This window comes from Ascaphus truei, chromosome 7 (genome assembly GCF_040206685.1).
Source record: "Ascaphus truei isolate aAscTru1 chromosome 7, aAscTru1.hap1, whole genome shotgun sequence".
Taxonomy (NCBI): Eukaryota; Metazoa; Chordata; class Amphibia; order Anura; family Ascaphidae; genus Ascaphus; species Ascaphus truei.
Window position 1 is genome coordinate 76,753,659 of NC_134489.1, and position 19,913 is coordinate 76,773,571.

At 44.0% G+C, this 19,913-nt stretch overlaps 1 protein-coding gene across 3 annotated transcripts; it reads right to left on the reverse strand.

The window, feature by feature from the left end:
- Window positions 1-624: 624 nt before the first annotated feature.
- On the reverse strand, window positions 625-18,414 carry BBS5 (Bardet-Biedl syndrome 5). 3 transcript variants are annotated; one of them, XM_075609134.1, is made up of 13 exons: window positions 18,162-18,413; window positions 13,611-13,693; window positions 13,024-13,089; window positions 12,032-12,081; window positions 11,058-11,185; window positions 10,702-10,837; window positions 9,385-9,480; window positions 5,585-5,647; window positions 4,370-4,504; window positions 3,956-4,015; window positions 3,072-3,155; window positions 2,109-2,132; window positions 625-1,986 (listed from the first exon to the last, which is right to left on the reverse strand). In XM_075609134.1, exons 1-13 carry the CDS (start codon window positions 18,221-18,223, stop codon window positions 1,885-1,887), a joined length of 1,089 nt encoding a protein of 362 aa, XP_075465249.1. In that variant the 5' UTR covers window positions 18,224-18,413; the 3' UTR covers window positions 625-1,884. The 3 variants fall into 3 exon arrangements, with proteins under 3 accessions (XP_075465249.1, XP_075465251.1, XP_075465250.1); XM_075609136.1 differs by lacking the exon at window positions 13,024-13,089 and having other exon boundaries at window positions 18,162-18,414; XM_075609135.1 differs by lacking the exon at window positions 3,956-4,015 and having other exon boundaries at window positions 18,162-18,409.
- Window positions 18,415-19,913: the final 1,499 nt, after the last annotated feature.

Below are 19,913 nucleotides of genomic sequence, written 5' to 3' on the forward strand. Positions count from 1 at the left end.
AACAACAGCTGAAATGGGAGCTCAGTTGACGCTTTTTCCATGTATAGCTCACAAAGTGTTAAGGTAACCTGTGATCTAAAAGAGGAGCAGCTGTCTTACTCCCTCTGTAACAATATAAATGACTTAATTCTCTCCACTTGCAACACATAGCATCTGACTCATCAGAGCTTTAGCATGTTGTCTTGAATGCAGTAGTACACATTACACAAAATCTATTGGTAAAACTTACTGCATGTCCTTTTGTCTTCTTCCAAAATGTTCTACTGTGCAACGATTTCATTAAAGGAGTTAAAATGTACTATAAGGACCACATAAATATTCTTGTGTACAATTAAAAAAACAATAGCATTTGGTTGTACTTCTTCGTTTATACTGATGGGGGTTATTGATTAAACTGTGATGGTGTCGAGCAGGGCACGGAATTCCATGTTATAGCATAGTGATTGGCAGTATCGCAGTTAATGAATGTGTTTAAAATATATCTTTTTCTATCAATCCATACTACAAGGTTAACAAATGTTCTTTGTCAGCCGTTGCGATATTAAACACACTTTGGCTTTTTAGAATATTTATCAGTTATAAATAATAAAAACAACTGCTGCATGAAAGAAATGGAGAAACACATACTTTTATGCCATTTTTATTTGTACTATTCTCAGACTAAAACATGGTGACAAGTGATAACGCAATAATATACAGTACACAGAAAGCCGGAGAAATGTAGAAAGAAACAATATACACTTTATTACAGTAGGTTTATATGCCATCTATATTTTTGTCTTTTTTTATATTAAAACATGAGTGGACTTAAGAAAAGGTATAAAAAATGTATTTGATGATGATCATCAAATACATTTTTGAAATGTTTACATTTGATATCCTTTCACAAGACCACTTGAAAGGTGTGTGAGTGCCGCTACTTTTGAATCTTTGACTGACTGTGGTATCCTCCTCATTGCAGAACCACGTCGGCTGAGAACCGGTGATAAGTATACTGTATACCGTGAGCGCACTACGCCGCTGAACAAGAATATAATTATACGTTACATTTGTTCTCTAAATTTGATTATATGATACAGTTTGCATTGGAAAAACCAGGAGCCACTTACCAAAGTCACCTAACTGCCAGACTGGGGTAAACAATTCTCAAAGAAATCTCAGTGCAATTGACTCATTATTTGATAAATCTAGTGCTGGTTTTAGCACCAAATTCAAATGTTGTTGTACTTGATTACAGTGTGATCCTCATTATTTACGCCGTGCTCAACACCTCTCAGAAGAAAATGTAGATTTGGACCCATTAAAAGGAGCAATCCATGCAATATCCTACATGTTTTTTTTTTTAATAAATCAATTCTATAGTATTAATACTACATTATTTTTAATTCATCTCTTAAGGCCATTTTAATGAGTTTTAATATACTGAGCATCCTTTGATTTCTATAGCAGGTTTTAACACACTTCCCCAGCAGTGCAAGATATTTGCAACACTTTCCTGTTTGTGATAATTTGTTGCCAATATTTCCAGCAGTTTGAGCTGCAAACTGTAACAATAGATAATGTTACCATAGTAATATAAGGATACATTGTAGCTGCTAACTTACACTGACTCAAAAATTGATTGAAACTGAAAGGCAGCCATTTAGTGAGCCCTGGGAAGCAGGTTCTTTGCTGATTGATCACGGGAGAACTAATTGATCGGCAGCTTAGGTAATTAATTTTCAACAAGGGTAATCAAAGGCTGCATTAAAAAAAAATTAAATTATATATATATATATATATTTTTTTCTTTTAAAGTGCCTCTTTAAGACGTTTGTGCTGCTATATTGAAATGAAATTGTATATCTTTCCCATCAAAAAACAATAAACTGATGCAGCCACCACTTATCCCATAACATCCCACAGTCCATGAAGAGTGAAGCCATCCTTCAATTTTTCTATTGCAAGGCCAAGATCTTCAGAAAACACAGGTTCACGGTCTTGTTGCTGTTGTTACATTTTGAGTCCACAGGAGAAAAAGTGGGAAAAAGACAGATAGTCAGAATACAATAGTTATACTATACAATTTTTGTAGTCAATAATTATATGCTAAAAATAAAGTAACCTACCTTGTTCCCATCAGCAAAATATGCCTACAAATATAAAAGAAACACAATGTAAGCTACCTAATTTGCAGTGGCCAGCTTTGCTAACATTGTATGTGGGTTCAGCCTTTAAACCACGCGTGTGCAAAGTGGGGGGCACGAGATTTATTGGGGGGTGAGGGGGCCCGGCTGTTACAGAAGCCCTGCACTTCCCCGAAGGCATTTAAAATAAATGTCGGGGATCGCGCGAGGCCTCTGGAACTTTTTACTTACCTTGCCTTCCAGCGACGCGTCCCATGGTAACCCGGCGTCAAATGACGCCGCGGGGTCACATGACATCACCATGACCACGCAACGTCATTTGTCACCGGAACCGTGCAGGGAGGGGGCGCAAGCCGGACGGGAGAGGAGACGGGGGGGGGGGGGGGGGCAGGGGAGGGGGCATGAAGGAAACTTTGCGCACCCCTGCTTTAAACGACAAAAAAAACCACATGGAGAAATCACATTGTAACAATATAACAGTCATAAGAAATTACAATGTATAACAGCATTTTACATAATTACATAAATGTGCACAGTGTGTACTAATGCCAACTAATTTCCCTTCTCATATCACTCATTTTACATATGAACCAAGCTTTTAAAATAGAGAAGTGCATCTTTTTTTCAGCACATTTAGCTGTCGTGCTTGATGCATTAAGAAAATTATCTTATTTTATCATTTAATATCCCAGAGTGGGGGTGTCCAACTCCAGTTCTCCAGGGCCACCAACAGGCCAAATCTTAGGGATATCCCTGCTTCAGCACATTGGTTGACTGAGCCACTGATTGAGCTACTAATTGAGCCAGCTGTGCGGAAGCAGGGATATCCTTAAAACCTGTCCTGTTCGGCCCTTGAGGAGTGGAGTTGGCCACCCCTGTCATAGAGCTTCTTTTTTTTTGGCATACAAACTGAATAAATCATCTATACTGTTAGAAAAGCCTTACCACAAATGCATCAGTGTGCTCATCGGCTTCTATTTCCACATCATCCTGAACTTGTTCTACAGTCAGTTCTTCCAGAGCTTGAGGCTGGTAACCAAATATGACATTGCATTGACATCAAGTTAATCTAAATGTTTTTCTTAATAGATATAGACAGAACAAACGTAAGGCAGAAGTGATACCTTCAATGGCTAGTTCCCAAGTGGTTAAAAAGAGTACAGTATAAGCTTTCAGGGCTACTAAGGTTCTGCTAAAATCAATAGGGAAATATTCATTTTGAAATACAAGCTTCGTAAGCGTTGTGCTAATATGTGAAAAAATACCCAGCTTCGCACGGGTTGCAGTACTCCGAGTTTTCTTTTCCATTGCAGACTTGAAACCCTCAGTCCCCAAAACTCCCACCCCAAATAATAGTGACATCCACCCACTTCACTGACACTCACACTGCATCAGCGACCTTCCTCTCTTACACCTCAACCTCTCCCTCTGCCCTATTAGATCCCCAGCTCTCCCCCTCTTAAACTCTACCTCTCCCCCTCCCTCTTACACCTCCCAACCCTCCCTCTTACACCCCTTCCCCCTCTTTTACACTCCCCCCTCCCACCTCTTACAGTCCCCACCCCTCCCCCATCTTACACCCCACCTCTCCCACACCCCCAACCCTCCCCCGTACACCCAAACCCCTCCCTCTTACACCCCCCTTACACCCCAACCCTGCCCCTGCCTTACACCCCCACCTCACACCCAACCCTCTGTCTCCTACACCCCTCTCGCTTTCTTACATCCCCACCTCTCCCTCCTGCTTCACACCCCCAACCACGGCCTATGCTCTCCCCCTAAGGAAAGTCGAAAAGGCCTCCAGCTCAGCGCTGCGACCTATCACATACCTCCCTGCAACGCAAAGGCCAATCAGCGGCCTTGCAACGTGAAACTGACCAATCAGCGGCCTAGCAGAGATGGAACAACCAATCAGAGGCGAAGCAGTTAAAAACAGGACAGTCCCAACATAAATAATGCACAGGTGCACACCACTAGGTTCCCCTTAGTAAGCATGCAAGGTTTGGAGCTATGGCTCTGACAGACAGACAGGCAGACAGACACGCAGTCATACATACACAGGCTCTTTTATAATTATAGATTGTCACTTAAAATTCGATAGGTCAGTGATTAAAAAACCTCGTCAGGGCCCCGAGTTACACTATTATTTTCTATGAACTACAACTCAAAACTCACATTTATTGTTATGCTACATTTTAGTACTTTGGATACAGATGTTAAATACCAAAATAAACATGAATTACCTTTTCCTCCATCTCATAATCTACTCCAAATATGGGACTTGCAGAGTAGACTCTATGCAATGAGTTTATTTCCTTCACAGCATCCTGGAGTTTTTCCACTGGATCAATTTTAAAGCCGAGCACATATCCACCACTCTGAGCCGAGGGAAATAAAATACAATACGTGAGAATAATCCAAACGCATATATTCTCCGGGCACAATGTTTTAAGAAAGTTTCACCTGAAAACTATATGATCACAAGGAAAACTACAAATAGCTAACAAACACAATTAAATGTAGGCATCAGGAATACAAATGATAAATATTTTTTCATTCGAACGTGGCACTCTAAAGTGCCTAACTGCATACATGTAAATTACATGTATAGTATGTACACAAAAATTCAAATGTAGCAGTTCAAAGGAAACCCAATAGTAGGCATTTTAAAGCAGCAATGCCTTTTGTACAATAGGAAAACATGTCCACAGACAAATGGGCTTGATAAAAATAGTGATAATAGTGAGGTGCCATGACAAAGCACCCAAGTGCGAAACTCGTAGCAGTCACACGAGGTTGCTCAGCGTGTTCCTATTGGTTGGTATTGCAGATTGATAGAGTTTGAGTTGGTCTTCCATTCAGCTGTCAGAGATCGCAGTCCGGAAATTTACATTGGCGGTACTCATCGGCATTCCTTCTGATATCGCCCGATCTGCTTACACCTTATACTTATTGTAAGTTTTTTATGCTTTTATTGTATAATATTGCCGTGACATTTTTTGATTTTGTGGTCCATATTGTGTGGACTTCTTATTTAATACAATTCTTTCAAACTGATCCTCAGTGCGCTGTTTGCTTTTTTCTTTTGTCTTCCATACCAATACAGTACATTCAACTTAAAGTTAGTGATTCTGGCTCATATGCAAGGATGTTGCTTTTGGTCTCCAGAATAAGGGGTCTTCAAAATCTTTTCCTTTCATATGTCTGCACCAGGGTGTCCCCTGATGTATGACCAAAGTTGTATGCAACAGCAGATCCCCAGTTTCCAAATGGGTACAAAGGATAAGTAAAATGAAATTGAGATGAGATTGCTGCTCTTACATAACATATGTATATACTCATATAGTTTCCGAAAAATGCGTATAATTACATCTGTGTGTTAACCTGTAAATAAAATTGCTTGTAAAAATATTTCACTACTTAGATTTTTATATCCATGTATAAATTAGTTGTATTACCTGTTGGGAGCTTTCTATGACAAGTGCTAAACCAAACTTTGAGTCTCTGATCTTTATGGAGCGCTAATTATAAAAGAGAAAACAACATTAATATGCTTTCACTCCCTTGTACAATAATACACAAATTATGCAAAGATACAATAGCTAAACAATAGGGAACAAGTCCCAAACATCCCAGTATGGAGCCAGTCTCTTTTTCTTCAGAGGAACAAGGGAAGATGCTTGTCTCTTAAAGTGTGGTCACACTTTATATAGTAGACATCAGGAAAGGAGGAGAAACAGCACATTATCGCAAAATAAATTAACACTCACAATTCGTGGGAGAGTATCCAATTCACTTTAAACGTTACACATGGACGGTGAAAAAAATTGCACCATACATATATTCAGTGAATAGTGAAGGTGGGGTGTTGCGAAAAATGTTTAAATAATTTAATTCAACTAAAAGAGTATTAATGGTGCAGTATTGAATTTGTATGTTCAATATATTGGTACGTTGAATTTTAAAACATTGGGCTATTGGTGTTATTACCACATATGCATCAGTGTGCTCATCGGCTTCTATTTCCACATCATCCTGAACTTGTTCTACAGTCAGTTCTTCCAGAGCTTGAGGCTGGTAACCAAATATGACATTGCATTGACATCAAGTTAATCTATGTGTTTTGCTTAATAGATATAGACAGAATAAAGGTAAGGCAGAAGTGATACCTTCAATGGCTAGTTCCCTAGTGGTTAAAAAGCGTATATGCTTTCAGGGCTACTAAGGTTCTGCTAAAATCAATAGGGAAATATTCATTTTTAAATACAAGCTTCGCAAGCATTGTTCTAATATGTGAAAACATACCCAGCTTCGCACGGGTTGCAGTACTCAGAGTTCTCTTTTCCATTGCAGACTTGAAACCCTCAGTCCCCAAGACTGCCACCCCAAATAATAGTGATATCCACCCTCTTGATAGTGATATATTTTTCCTAATTTCACCATTTTATAAAATTTGTTTCACATTATATGCCAATAATAGATACAAGAATGGGATATTTAGATGTTAATACTTTAAACTATGAGCCCATTATTAATTTCTAACTGGATTAATATTGGTATTATTATATTTGTTTTTCAGTCTTCTGGTGTCTTTTTATTATTTATCACAAAAGGTGTGGTTCTTTTTGATATATGATCATATGAATACATACTTCCTTCTGTAGGTTTTAAAGAACAAATAATTCATATTGTGATGAAGTCAGTTTATTGGACATCTGTTCATAGATAAAGTTTTTTCATTGCATGCTCTTCTTCTTCTTCTTCTATGTGGGACTTTCCGGTTATATTAGAGAATGCCATTAAGAGAGGAGAAGATGCCTCTTCCAGTGTTTTTTGGCAATAGGACGCTTTAACATTTCAGAAGTCAAATTAGGTCATTTCCAGTAGATCGCCATCAATGGGTATTTAAACTGTACCGTTTGTTTATTGTTAAATAAGTTATGGGTGTAAAAAGTGACAAAAACCCTCCATCGTATAGTATACAGCAAATGTGAGCACATTCACATGTCTCAGACAGCACCATTATCTCCTAGCATACAGTACTTCCACTGCAGCAAGGGATTCTGGGAAATTACATGCAAATGAGCACACAGGGTAACCTTTTGCTTCAAATCCATTTTGACATGGACCCCTATAAGCTTATGCCTGCCGCTTTAGGCAGCGCTTATAGTGCCGGCGACGCGACCGATGATGTCACCCGTCGCCGTTTGCAAAAGTTGTACTTTGGTTTTGGGCAACGTCATAAAAGGGGAGAGCAGAGGCACAGAAAAGCTCTCGATTGGCCGCAAGGGGAGACCGTCGCCGAAAAAAATCAAATAATACTGACTACCAGATTTCTGGTAGCACTGTCGCTCCGCCGCTTTGTCGCGTGCCCTGTAAGTGCACGCGACGGCGACAATGCATTTGTTTTGCTGCGACGGCGCTGTTGCTGGCACTATAAGCACAGCCTTACACAGCTTTTCAGCACAGCCTGAGTTAAAGTAAACCAGTAAACCTACTTGGAGACAGCTGTTTCGACCAGAATAAACAGTCTCACACTGATGAGACCCAAAAGGTTGAAACAGCTGTCTGTGAGTAGGTTTACTGTCTATGCACTTTAACCCAGGATGTGCTGAAAATCTGTGTAATGTGGCAGGCATAAGTTTACAGGGTCCATGTCAAAATGAATTTGAAGCGAAAGGTGTAACTGTGCTCATTTGCATGTCATTTCCCAGAATCCCTGGCTACAGTGGAAGCACACTATGCTTAGAGATAAAGGTGAAAATCAGGGTCTGAGACTTGTGAATGTGCTCACACGTGATATTTTAATTTGCTTTATTGTATTACACACTTACCTGTTAAAAGGCAGTGTATGGGCCTGAAACGTCGCATTGTAGTGTGGCATGTTCCTTTGCAAATAAAGGCAATATTTTTTCATCATCCATGTGTACCGTCCGTCTTAAGTGAATTGGATACTCTCCTACGAATTGTGAGTGTTACTTTATTATGGGTGTCACTGTAGCTTATGACAAGATATAATGAACACCAAATATCTGGGTTGGACTGAACGAGGCTTAGATATAATAAAATATATTTATTCCTTAAATAAGGTGAACACAGCAATATAGTACAATTAACAGACAAGAAGGTAGGGTTGGGGGATGGAGAAGTATCAGCTAGCAATTCTCCAGCAATCCGGTGACATTCAAGATGGTATCAGAAGAAGAACTAAAAACTGTAGGGTTGACACAGTTTATATACCTGTGTAACCCTATTCTTAACATTGAATACAGGCTATTGGTGAACAATTATCTGTATCCAATCCCTAACGTGGAGACACAGATTAACCCATGCCCCCCAGCTAATTAGCCCATGTGTACTGGGACTCTATGGGTAGCCCCATAATTAAATCAGGGGCAACGACCAGTCTACCAAATGAAGTATATGCATTGTTTGTAGGTGTAGACATAACATTTACAAACCACTCCAGTTTGACGATTCTCCACCCTCAGGTAACAATTAGAGCGGCAGAGTCTGTTGATTAGTACTTAGCGTAAACAATCAGGCAGTTAACTTTTGATCACAGTGCTTAGGCTCAATCAGCCGACTGCCCTTCATGACCTATTAGCATAGCAGATGGTCTGCATTTCCAGAGCAGATTCAAAATACCATACATACTGTATATACTATAATATCTACACATAATAAGTTCCATTCTGGTGGGCTCAGTGGGTCGAAATTTGCCAGTTCTTAATGCCTACAGTGACTTCACACATTGGCCAAATATCAACTCTCTGCGACCTCCAGAACTGGAGATACAGAAATGCACTTTAAAACATTAAAATACAGGATTATAATGAAACATGGGAACAGGGGAACATACATTTTCATGACATGACAAGGTGTAAACCACCTTCCTGGACCGCAGTCCAGTTAACCCCTTGCCTCCCTGGTGAGGTCAGGGGGTGGCCATATGGAGTGCAACCCCTTTAATACCGGGCCAACCCCCTCGCCCTCTACAATGGGGTAGTGTGCTGTTTATCCTGTTTTCCTGATGAAAAGATACAATATACTGACAATGAATAGAAGTCTGGAAATTTCAACATGGCAAAATTGTGTCAACTGGTACAATTACAACCAATGACAATCAACAATGGCAGCTCCCCTTTGTTTATTGCCTTTATGCTTTAAAAACACTGCATTCTAATTTGTATAGTGAGCCAATATATTCATATGTATTTCTTTCAAGCTGAATTACTTATAAGGACGTCCAACTTACAATTTGCAGATAAGGAATGCTGACATTAAAACTGTCATTCATGTTAGCGTGCCAAACGATTCTCACATTCGTTATGAAGAAAGTTCCCAAATTACCCTGTTATAAAAAAAAAGTGTTGACAAATACAGTAAGACCTTGAAACATGCATCTGAATACAAACTAGCATTCGACAGCAGTGGGTGTAAATTGTAAGTACTACAGGATTTCTAAATATACGGGATGAGATATACCCGGGGAACCGAGTGTTTATCAGAAATTGAGTTCAACTATAATAATAGGGCAAAATAAAAAGGCAGCAGGCAGGCCCACAGGCAGCAGGCGGGCCCACAGGCAGCAGGCGGGCCCAAAAGGCAGCAGGAAAGGCAGCAGGCGGGCCCACAGGCAGCAGGCGGGCCCAAAAGGCAGCAGGAAAGGCAGCAGGCGGGCCCACAGGCAGCAGGCGGGCCCACAGGCAGCAGGCGGGCCCAAAAGGCAGCAGGCGGGCCCACAGGCAGCAGGCGGGCCCACAGGCAGCAGGGGGGCCCAAAAGGCAGCAGGCGGGCCCAAAAAGCAGCAGGCGGGCCCAAAAGGCAGCAGGCGGGCCCAAAAGGCAGCAGGCGGGCCCACAGGCAGCAGGCGGGCCCACAGGCAGCAGGCCGGACACCCTGCTTGCCCTGCGCATGCGCGCAGGAGAATCGCCGCCATGTACTTCTTTTTTTTTTTTTTTTTTTTTTAACGGGCATGGCCGCGCAGGGGGCCTGGGCGGCCGGGCCCCCCTGACTCACGGGGCCCAGGACGCCAGTACCCTCTGTCCCCCCCGGTTGGTGGCCCTGGGTGTGTGTATATGAGAAACATATCCCCTCTGTATGTGAATATTGTAATACTCTAAAACAGGGGTGCACAAACTTGGGGGCGCAAGATTTTTCTGGGGGGGCGCAGCGGTTGCAGAGGACCTGCACTCTTCCCCAGGGCATTTAAATTAAATGCCAGGGGACCAGACGAGGCCTCTGTAACCTTTACTTACCAAGATTCAGCTGGCTTTGGGACGCGTCTCCACGGCAACACGACGTCACATGACCCCGCTGCGTCATTTGACGCCACACTAAGGTAAGGGGGGTGGCGTGAGCACCGGGGGAGAGCAGGCAGGGGGGCGCAGCAACAAAAGTTTGCACACCACTGCTATACAAGACACTTTAAAAAAACAATGGGCTGTTTGTTGCTACATGTTTACATTAGTTTGATTATGTGTTCCAAAAAACCCCAAATGGATAGAAATCAAGAGAATCAAGGATTCTGATGGTTTTTTCTATATTTTTCTCTGTTTTGGGATATTCCTACCTGGTCACTGGATAAATTCCACACCCCATTGATCTTGTCATATACTTGCTCTCGGGGGAGAAGTCTTAGCTGCTTGTTTTGGATTAGTGCACCCCTTAATTTGAGATCTCGATACATTTTAGATGTCTCATAAGCCCTACAACAGACGCAAATAGGAGTCTTTAAAAATCGGACACCAAACATTAATATAACTCATTACCAAAAATATCTCTTCAACAATTTATATTTTTTGTACATTGGTGATAAGAAACAGCTAAATATATTCATATTTTGCATGATTATAAAAGCCACGCTACATTTTCAATTTTTCAAATAATGAACATCTTGTGATATAGCTGCAAAAATCCACTAATTACCTGTGCACAGCGATGACTGAAGTGAACAGCCTTGGACTCCCAGGTACCACATTTGTAAAAATAAACTCGAAGCGAGTGTTGTTGCATTTTGTTAATATATAAAGTGCTTCAGTCTGACCTCGTAATTTCTGTAAAATAAACAACAAAAAATGTACTATTTCTTACAAACTGTTTAAAATGTATACCACATCCTTAAAACATGAAGGACGGGGACAGTATCTGAAAAGGCCTTCTCTAGCCATGCTTTTGGGGTGTTTTAACTCAAAGTTTTTGATAAGCGTTAAAATGGTAAGTAATACAATCCTTGCCTGACATTTTGGATTGATGGCTAAAATTAAATGAGTAGAAGAATCTACAGGCGCTCCAGAATAATATCTTGATATAAAGTGATAATTATTTTACATAGAAAGACCTTTTCGGCCTCAAAAGGGCTTTCAACACCCTGATTGGCCTTTCTATATAAAATAACGCTGGTCTTTCTATGTGATATAAATATCACTTGTTATCAAGATATTAGTCAGGAGCACCTCTAGCCTCTTCAAATGCCATCAGTTTGAGACAGGTGGCCGCTTCTCTCTCTGTATAGACCGGATAACCTTGTTCCTCTACTTTGCTTAAAATAATATTTTTTTGGTCTTCATTACCTTTTCTTTTTTCATATACAATTCAGTGGTTGACGTATGATGATACTGGCTCATGCCACCCTTTCTGCTTTCAAACCAAAGAATAGAGAGTTCTCCAGCATTTAAAGACGGCACCGACACTTATGTTCAAATTCTTAGTTTTAATGCATGAAAAAAGTATTGTTGACTCTCTCTTTTTATAAACTGGTCTTTGTACTACAATTACAGTCAGTGATATTTTGGAAACGTTTAGAGGTCATATGTTTGATATGGATAAAAGTGTAAGATCTTTCTGTGAATAGTCACTATCAATAGAATGTTATCTTAAAAATGTATTATGTTGTTACTTACCGAATTAGCAGTCCTTGTAGTAATGTTTAAAATACAGTTGTAACCAACAGCTACAAAACAAAAATATGAAACAACATAATCAAAAGATAGTGTTATACAGCAAGTTGTTTTTATGTTGGCCTATGTGGACACACTATAAATTCTGCTGTGGATATAAAATATGAATAGTGTCATTTCTTTAGGTGATCATTAAGCACAGCGATACAAATAATTTACTTGACAAGGTACAGAGTTTGTGTTTAATGCCTGCACTGCCAATATGACATTAAATTTGCTGGCACCTGCATAGCGTTAGAAGGTGGATAAATGTCCTAAAGAAGAGGTCTCAAACTCAGTCCTCAAGGGCCACCAACAGGCCAGCTGTTACGGATATCCCTATTTCAGCACAGGTGAGTCAATCAGGCTTAGCCACTGACTGAGACAACGGTGTTGAAACAGATGTCCATAAAAGCTGGCCAGTTGATGGCCTTTGATGGCCTTTGAGGACTGAGTTTGAGACCCCTGTCCTAAAGGTTCTCGCTCTCACCTGCAGCTGGTGGAGCTTTGATTCTGCTCCCACTGGCTGCATTTTCTTCCCCAGGACTCCCGTGGAATAGAGAAAAGCAAATATAACTCAGATCACAAAAATAAAATCTGAGTTATAAACATTTAGAAATAAACAAATGGTAATAAATTGCCAATCACATTGTATTATTCATGACTCACCAGTATTAATAAATAAAGTGGGAATTTACAAAATGTGTAAACTACAGAAACAAAATGGAATATTTAGATAAGATACATGCTGTATTATGTGTGAAGGAACTATTCAACATTGTATAATTTCCAATAAAAAGATTTAAAAAAACTAAATAAAAAACACATTGTATTATTCAGACAAGTTGAACGGTTTGAGGAAATGACTGCAGGCAGGTAAACTTTTTTCATTTTCTTGTCTTGTCATGTTCGACATTTGAGTACAGTGATTATGGTCTAACTCACAAAGTACCTACCAAGGTTGACTCGAGGTAGTGCTAATGAATGCCAAATTATTCGCAAATTGGTGACTAAAAGCCGCCCTGAGAAAAAAAAGTTATGGTTTTAATGAAGCAACAGAATACATACAAACGCTGACACAAAGTCTACCTGGTAACTATTTTAGTAAATAATTTGTTTCATTTACGTCACCACAACCTTAAACACATCAACACAAAGTTTATATATAAGTAATAAATATACATACACAACATATATACATATTATATTTACACACACCCTGCCCAAAGTGATTACATATTATGATCATATCTGTGACATCATCAATATTACTTCCCAACTGCAACAAATGTGTTGAGGTAACAACAACTAATTCATTTATTGTTCAAACAAAAAACATCTCCCAATAATGTATACACTTGTAAATATACAGTAATACTGTACTAATTTGCCCAAAGTTATTATGATTGCTGGTTCAGCTTTCATTTGATTCCCGGTTATTATATATTTACATTTTTTTGGAACTAAATGTATGTAATCTCCAAAAATCCCCCAAACTCTGATTCAGGTGGTCACATTTCAGTTTACTACAAGTCACACTTACCTCGGTCTCCATTGTTTCCTTTAGTATCTTCAATTGAGTCTAAACAGTCTATAAGCACTTCTCCTGGTCTCATTTTCATTTGTCTAAAATACAATCACAACAACCACAACAGACTGTCAGCTGAACATTGGTATATCCCACTAAAACAGGAGTTCTCAAATGTTTCCTACCGCACACCACTAATTATAATAATAATAATATTATTAATACCACTCTTATGGGGTAATTCTCCATCTGCTGAAGTGGCGTTCAGTCTGTTTTGACCTGAAAATCCCCTTGGACTTCAGTACAGATTTTCGGCCAGAATGAATGCTTTGGCAGACAGAGAATTGCCTTAGTTTTTGTAACCACTATATTTTAAATCTTGAGCAAGGTCCGTGCTCCGGACTGAAATGTTGATCACCTACCAATAAACACAAAATCACTTTTTTAAAACCTGCAAGTGCCTGTTGTCCTTCTGTGCCTGCACGCCTCACCTTTGCATTGGCGCACCCAGGCAGTTATTTGTAAGATTACCGCGTGTCCCCTCCATCTCCTACTGATAATTATAATCTAATATATTGTAAGATCTCTGGTCGAGGTATTACTTTGTTACATGTTTGATGCATTGATATTAGTACATAAGAAATTATAATACAACATATTATGAAGCTCTGTGTGCATTGTGCGTGCGTGCGTGCGTGCATGCATATATATCATCTATTTATTTTTTGATTTTATATATATATATATTGGTCAACAAATCCACATGCCCACACGCCAGGGGCGTGTGGATTTTGGCCACAGGTGATCCGTCATGGCCGCCTAATCAACATGCACTTTTTTACGCCTATTTCCCTGCAATTTGGAGCTGTTGCGCTCCTAAAGTTTGAAAACCCAACCCCCTGATTGGCCGAGGACTCCTCCTCCCTCCCTCTCCCTCCCCCCTCCGTGACTGCTGCGACACTTGCAGGAGCTGAAGGCGTGCCTTCTTCCTCATAGTACCCATGCTCACACCGCCACCTGTCCCACCGCACCGCCGCCAGTCCCACAGCACCGCCGCCAGTCCCACAGCACCGCCGCCAGTCCCACCGCCAGTCCCACCGCACCGCCGCCAGTCCCACCGCATCGCCGCCAGTCCCACTGCACTGCCGCACCGCCAGTCCTACCGCACCGCCGCCAGTCCCCCTGCCAGTCCACTGCACCACCTGTCCCACCGCACTGAGCAGCCTGTCCCCTTGGAAGACGGAAGAGGGGGGCGGGGGGGAGTCAAGTTCAGATCACATGACCAAATTTAGCCAATCAGAGGACAGCAAGGTAAAACCAATGCAATATAAGCATTGGGAGCTTGCATTTGTTGCTGTCCTCTGACAGGGGGGGGGGGGGGCGACACGAAACGGGGGGGGACACGAAACAGGGGGGGACACAAAACGGGGGGGCGGACACGAAACGGGGCACGGGGACACATGAAACGGGGGGGCCACGAAACGGGGGGGACACGAAACAGAAAACTGAAAGATGTGAACGGGGGTGTGGGGGTAAAACGGAGTGGTGGTGTGGTGGTAAAACAAAGTGGTGGTGGGGGGGGGTCAAACAAAGTGGTGGTGGGAGGGGGGGCAAACAAAGTGGTGGTGGGAGGGGGGCAAACAAAGTGGTGGTGGGAGGGGGGCAAACAAAGTGGTGGTGGTGGGAGGGGGGCAAACAAAGTGGTGGTGGGGGGGCAAACAAAGTGGTGGTGGGGGGGGGCAAACAAAGTGGTGGTGGGGGGGGGGGCAAACAAAGTGGTGGGGGATGGGGGGCAAACAAAGTGGTGGTGGGAGGTGGCAAACAAAGTGGTGGGGGGGGGGCAAACAAAGTGGTGGAGGGGGCAAACAAAGTGGTTGGGAGGGGGGCAAAGAAAGTGGTGGTGGGGGGGGCAAACAGAGTGGTGGGGGGGCAAACGGAGTGGTGGGGGAGGCAAACGGAGTGGTGGGGGGATGGGAGGGAAGGGGGGAGATGGGGGGGAGGGAAGGGGGGAGAGGGGAGGGAGAAAGCAAGGGGGGAGAGAGAGGGGGGAGGGTCAGGGGAAAGAGAGGGGGAGGGTCGGGTCGGGGGAGAGAGAGGGGGGTGGGTCGGGGGAGAGAGAGGGGGGAGAGAGAGGGGGGAGAGAGAGGGGGGAGGGTCGGGGGAGAGAGAGGGGGAGGGTCGGGGGAGAGAGAGGGGGGAGGGTCGGGGGAGAGAGAGCATGGGGGGGAGAGAGAGAGCGCGGGGGGAGGGAGAGAGAGAGCGCACGGGGGGAAAGAGAGAGCATGGGGGGGAAGAGAGAGCGTGGGGGGGAAAGAGAGAGCGTGGGGGGGAAAGAGAGAGCGTGGGGGGGAAAGAGAGAGTGTGGGGGGGGAGAGAAAGTGGGGGGGGGGAGAGAAAGTGGGGGGGGGGAGAGAAAGTGGGGGGGGCGAGAGAGCGTGGGGGGGAGAGAGAGCGTGGGGGGGAGAGAGAGCGTGGGGGGAGAGAGAGCGTGGGGGAGAGAGAGAGAGCGTGGGGGGGGAGAGAGAGAGCGTGGGGGGGAGAGAGAGAGCGTGGGGGGGAAAGCGTGGGGGTGGAGGAGAGAGCGTGGGGGGGGGAGGATAGAGCGTGGGGGGGACAGAGAGCATGGGGGGGAGAGAAAGAGCGTGGGGGGGTGAGAGAGAGAGCGTGGGGGGGGGGAGAGAGAGAGCGTGGGGGGGGAGAGAGAGAGCGTGGGGGGGGGGAGAGAGAGCGCGTGGGGGGGGGAGAGAGAGCGTGGGGGGGGGAGAGAGAGCGTGGGGGGGAGAGAGAGCATGGGGGGGGGGAGAGAGAGCGTGGGGGGGGGAGAGAGCATGGGGGGGAGAGAGAGCGTGGGGGGGGAGAGAGAGAGCGTGGGGGGGAGAGAGAGAGAGCGCAGGGAGGGCGGGAGAGAGCAATAGGGGGGATAGAGGGGGAGAGAGAGGGGGAGGGGGGAGTTAACAGGGGAGAGAGAGGGGGGCAGGGAGAAAGCAGTGGGGGAGAGAGCAGGGGAAGAGAAAAAGAGGGGAGGGGGGAGAGAGGGGATATATATTTTTATATATGGATATGGATATAGATATAGATCTATATAGATATATCTATGTGTGTTACTGCAATAGATGCCCCCCCCGCGTCCCATTGACACGCCCCCCGCGTCCCACTGACACGCCCCCCGCGTCCCACTGATACGCCCCCCATCCCACTGACACGCCCCCCCCCGCAAATTTCTTCTAGCAGGACAAGATTGGTCTCCTGCTTACATGCACGTGACGTCACTGTGCATGAGTGCCAGCTCGCTCACTCTGCTCTTGCCTTCACCCTGGACGAGGCCTTAGGTTTTCCAGTATTCTTTCTGAGGCATTAACAGCAGCTAAGCCTCCAGCATCTTAATAAGACTAAGCAATACTAATCTCATTTGTCAGTGGTTTGGGAAAACGAACATATCATTTATAAATGAAGGGCAAATATATTACATAATGCAAACTTTGCTGAGCTCAAATTGTTAAAAATTCTCTAACCCCATGGTAAACTGGACCACAGCTTCTAATGTAAACATAGGAAACAAATACAGACAAATGTTCCCCTTTACAGCCTGTGAATGTTAAAATATATTCAAAACAAAGATTTGTGTCCGTGTCTGGTACTAAAATGGTTTGATCTGAGAGAAAACTGTAGGTAACATTTATGGCCTGAAATGTAAAGCTATTTTTGTAACACAATACACAATGTTAAAAAATAAAAAATAAACACCCCACTACACCGATGTAGCCTCCCTAGGAAGCCACACAGGCAGGGTTAGACTACGCTTATAGTGCCGTCAGGCTACGGTCTCTGGAAAAATCAAATTGAGATGACTTCCAGCGATCACGACCAAGCCGTCGCTTACTTTAAGCGCACGCGACGGCGGCAATGCATTTGATTTGAGGCGATGTCGCGTCGCTGGCACTATAAGCGCAGTCTTACATATACATAGGTATGAATAAAAAAGGTCAGCAATACAATTAGTTCTCTCAGTAACAAGTGCACGTACATCCCAGGGGTGTTGAGAGGGCACCCCGGAAAGAACGGTGCGAAGAATGATAGCAGTATGGATGAAACAAGGTACAACCATATCAATCTTGTTGTACATGGAAATGAAGTGTTCCCATGTCTGGGGACATAAATAAAGATTGAAGTTGTACTATAAAAACTCCTGGCGCCCAACCTTTCCCATCGAGCAGCCGACCACATTCAGCGGCCAGGGATAAGGTAAGTAAACCTATGCTGATGTTAGCCACCACACTACACCGATGTAGCCTCCCTAGGAAGCCACGCAGGCAGGGTTACATACAGTATACATAGGAAGCCACAAAAAAGGTCAGCAATACAATTCGTAACACGATCTTTGTCTATAGTAAATAGCATGCAATATGGTGCTGTATCTTCAATTGGCTGTAAACTCCTGCATACCACATGGCCATATGAAATAAGGTGCCCCTATTTTTTATATGCCAATGTTTGAGGGCCAAGAATAATATATATATAAAATAATTGAGAGAGAGAACTGCAGAGTTCCAGCAACCCCATACTTACTGCGGCGATATATCAAAGCGGACATCCCTGTCCTCCCACAGGGCGTCCAGCACAGACAACATGGCTGCTCGATATCCCGGTCCAGACTCAGAAAGGTAACCGGAGAGAACTGCGATGCTTCTGTGGAGGGCCGAAGAGTTGCCTTGGCAACCAGATACCTACTGCGGCGGCCAGTACAGCGCATGCGCACTCTGTGTTTAGGATTAAAAGGCAAAGCGTGACGCACCCGCTCACAACGGGCTGCAAATCGCGCATGCGCACAATGAAGATAGCGTGCCGGCTGCGGTGTATATCGCGCACGCGCCTTGCTCTCGCAGGGTTGTCTGTCGCACATGCGCATCTTCCATGTATTCGCTGCTTTATGGCAGAGATAATGAAGCATAGTTAAGCATGTGCAGGTGTGCGGGGCTGTATGTTTCATTGAGAGGGAGGGAGCTCCAAGTAGTCCGGGGAGAAAATGTAAATGTGTAAGGACATTGAGAATCACAGGGTTTGTGGGAGCCTGATAGAGCAATGCTGGGGGCGAGTCCTCCTTCACTGTATGCATAGAAAAGCTGGTATTTTATACATACGTGTTAAAGCCAAGGATATGGAAAGCGGTATTTGAAGTTATTTTCTTTTATAGCTGCCGATTGGTTTTAAAATAATAATTGTTTTTGTTATATAGTGCTGACAGTGTGCGCAGCGCTGTATATATCATTTTTTTGCAGGCATGAGTCCCTGTCCCCGTGGAACTTACAATCTATATTTTTTCGGTGCCTGAGGCACAGGGAGATAGTCACTTGTCCAAGGTCTAAACAACAAGATTTGAATCAGGCTTCACTGCTTTAAACTTAGGCCGCGCTTATAGTGGCAGCGATGATGTCGCGTCAAAACAAATGTATTGACGCCGTTGCGTGCGCTTATAGTAGGCACAATGCGACGGCTTGGTCGCGATCACTGGAGTCACAAATTTGATTTGTCCAGTGACCGCAGTGGGACGTCAGCGTCGCCGGCACTATAAGCGCGGCCTTAGTGTTATTGTTTTCAGTCAGTATCTTGACTCGTTGAGCCACTCCTTCAGTTTTAGATTGCAACGGACTGGTTTAGCTAATACTGAGTTTCTGGCAGAGGTGACTCTAGGTTAGGGCAGCGGTGCGCAAACTGGGGCCGCGTCCCGGGTCTCGCGGCGGTTACAGAGGCGACACGCTGAGTGCGAGGCCTCTGTAAATTTACTTACCGGCTTCTTGTCCACGGGTCTCCACGGCAACGCGGCGTCAAATGACGCCCATTACCATGGAGACGTGATGTCAAATGACGCCACGGATCACGTGACGTCAAATGACCCCGCAGCGTCATTTGACGCATCATTAGAGGCGAGGGGGTTGCACCGAGGAGGCAGCAGGTAAGGGGGGCGCAGGGAGTTTACGCACCGCTGAGAATGCAAGAGTCAGGAGGGCTGAGATGTAAGGAGGGGCAGAAGAGTGTAAAGTCTAAAGTGAGGATTAGAATTGTGTGTGTGTGATACGTGATTTGATAGGAAGTCATGAGAGGGATTTCAGCAGGGGATACGCTGAGATAGGTTGCGCATGCGCGAACGACCTACACCGATCACACATGCACAGCTGGGCGTCATGACGTCACGCACTGCGACTTTAACCATGGATGCCTAGCTAGCTCTCAGCAAACCTGATCGCAACACCGACAGAGCCTCCTCCAGCTGCGCACTCGCCACGCTTGCTTTACCAGGATCGTGTCCCCAGGGCAAGCACA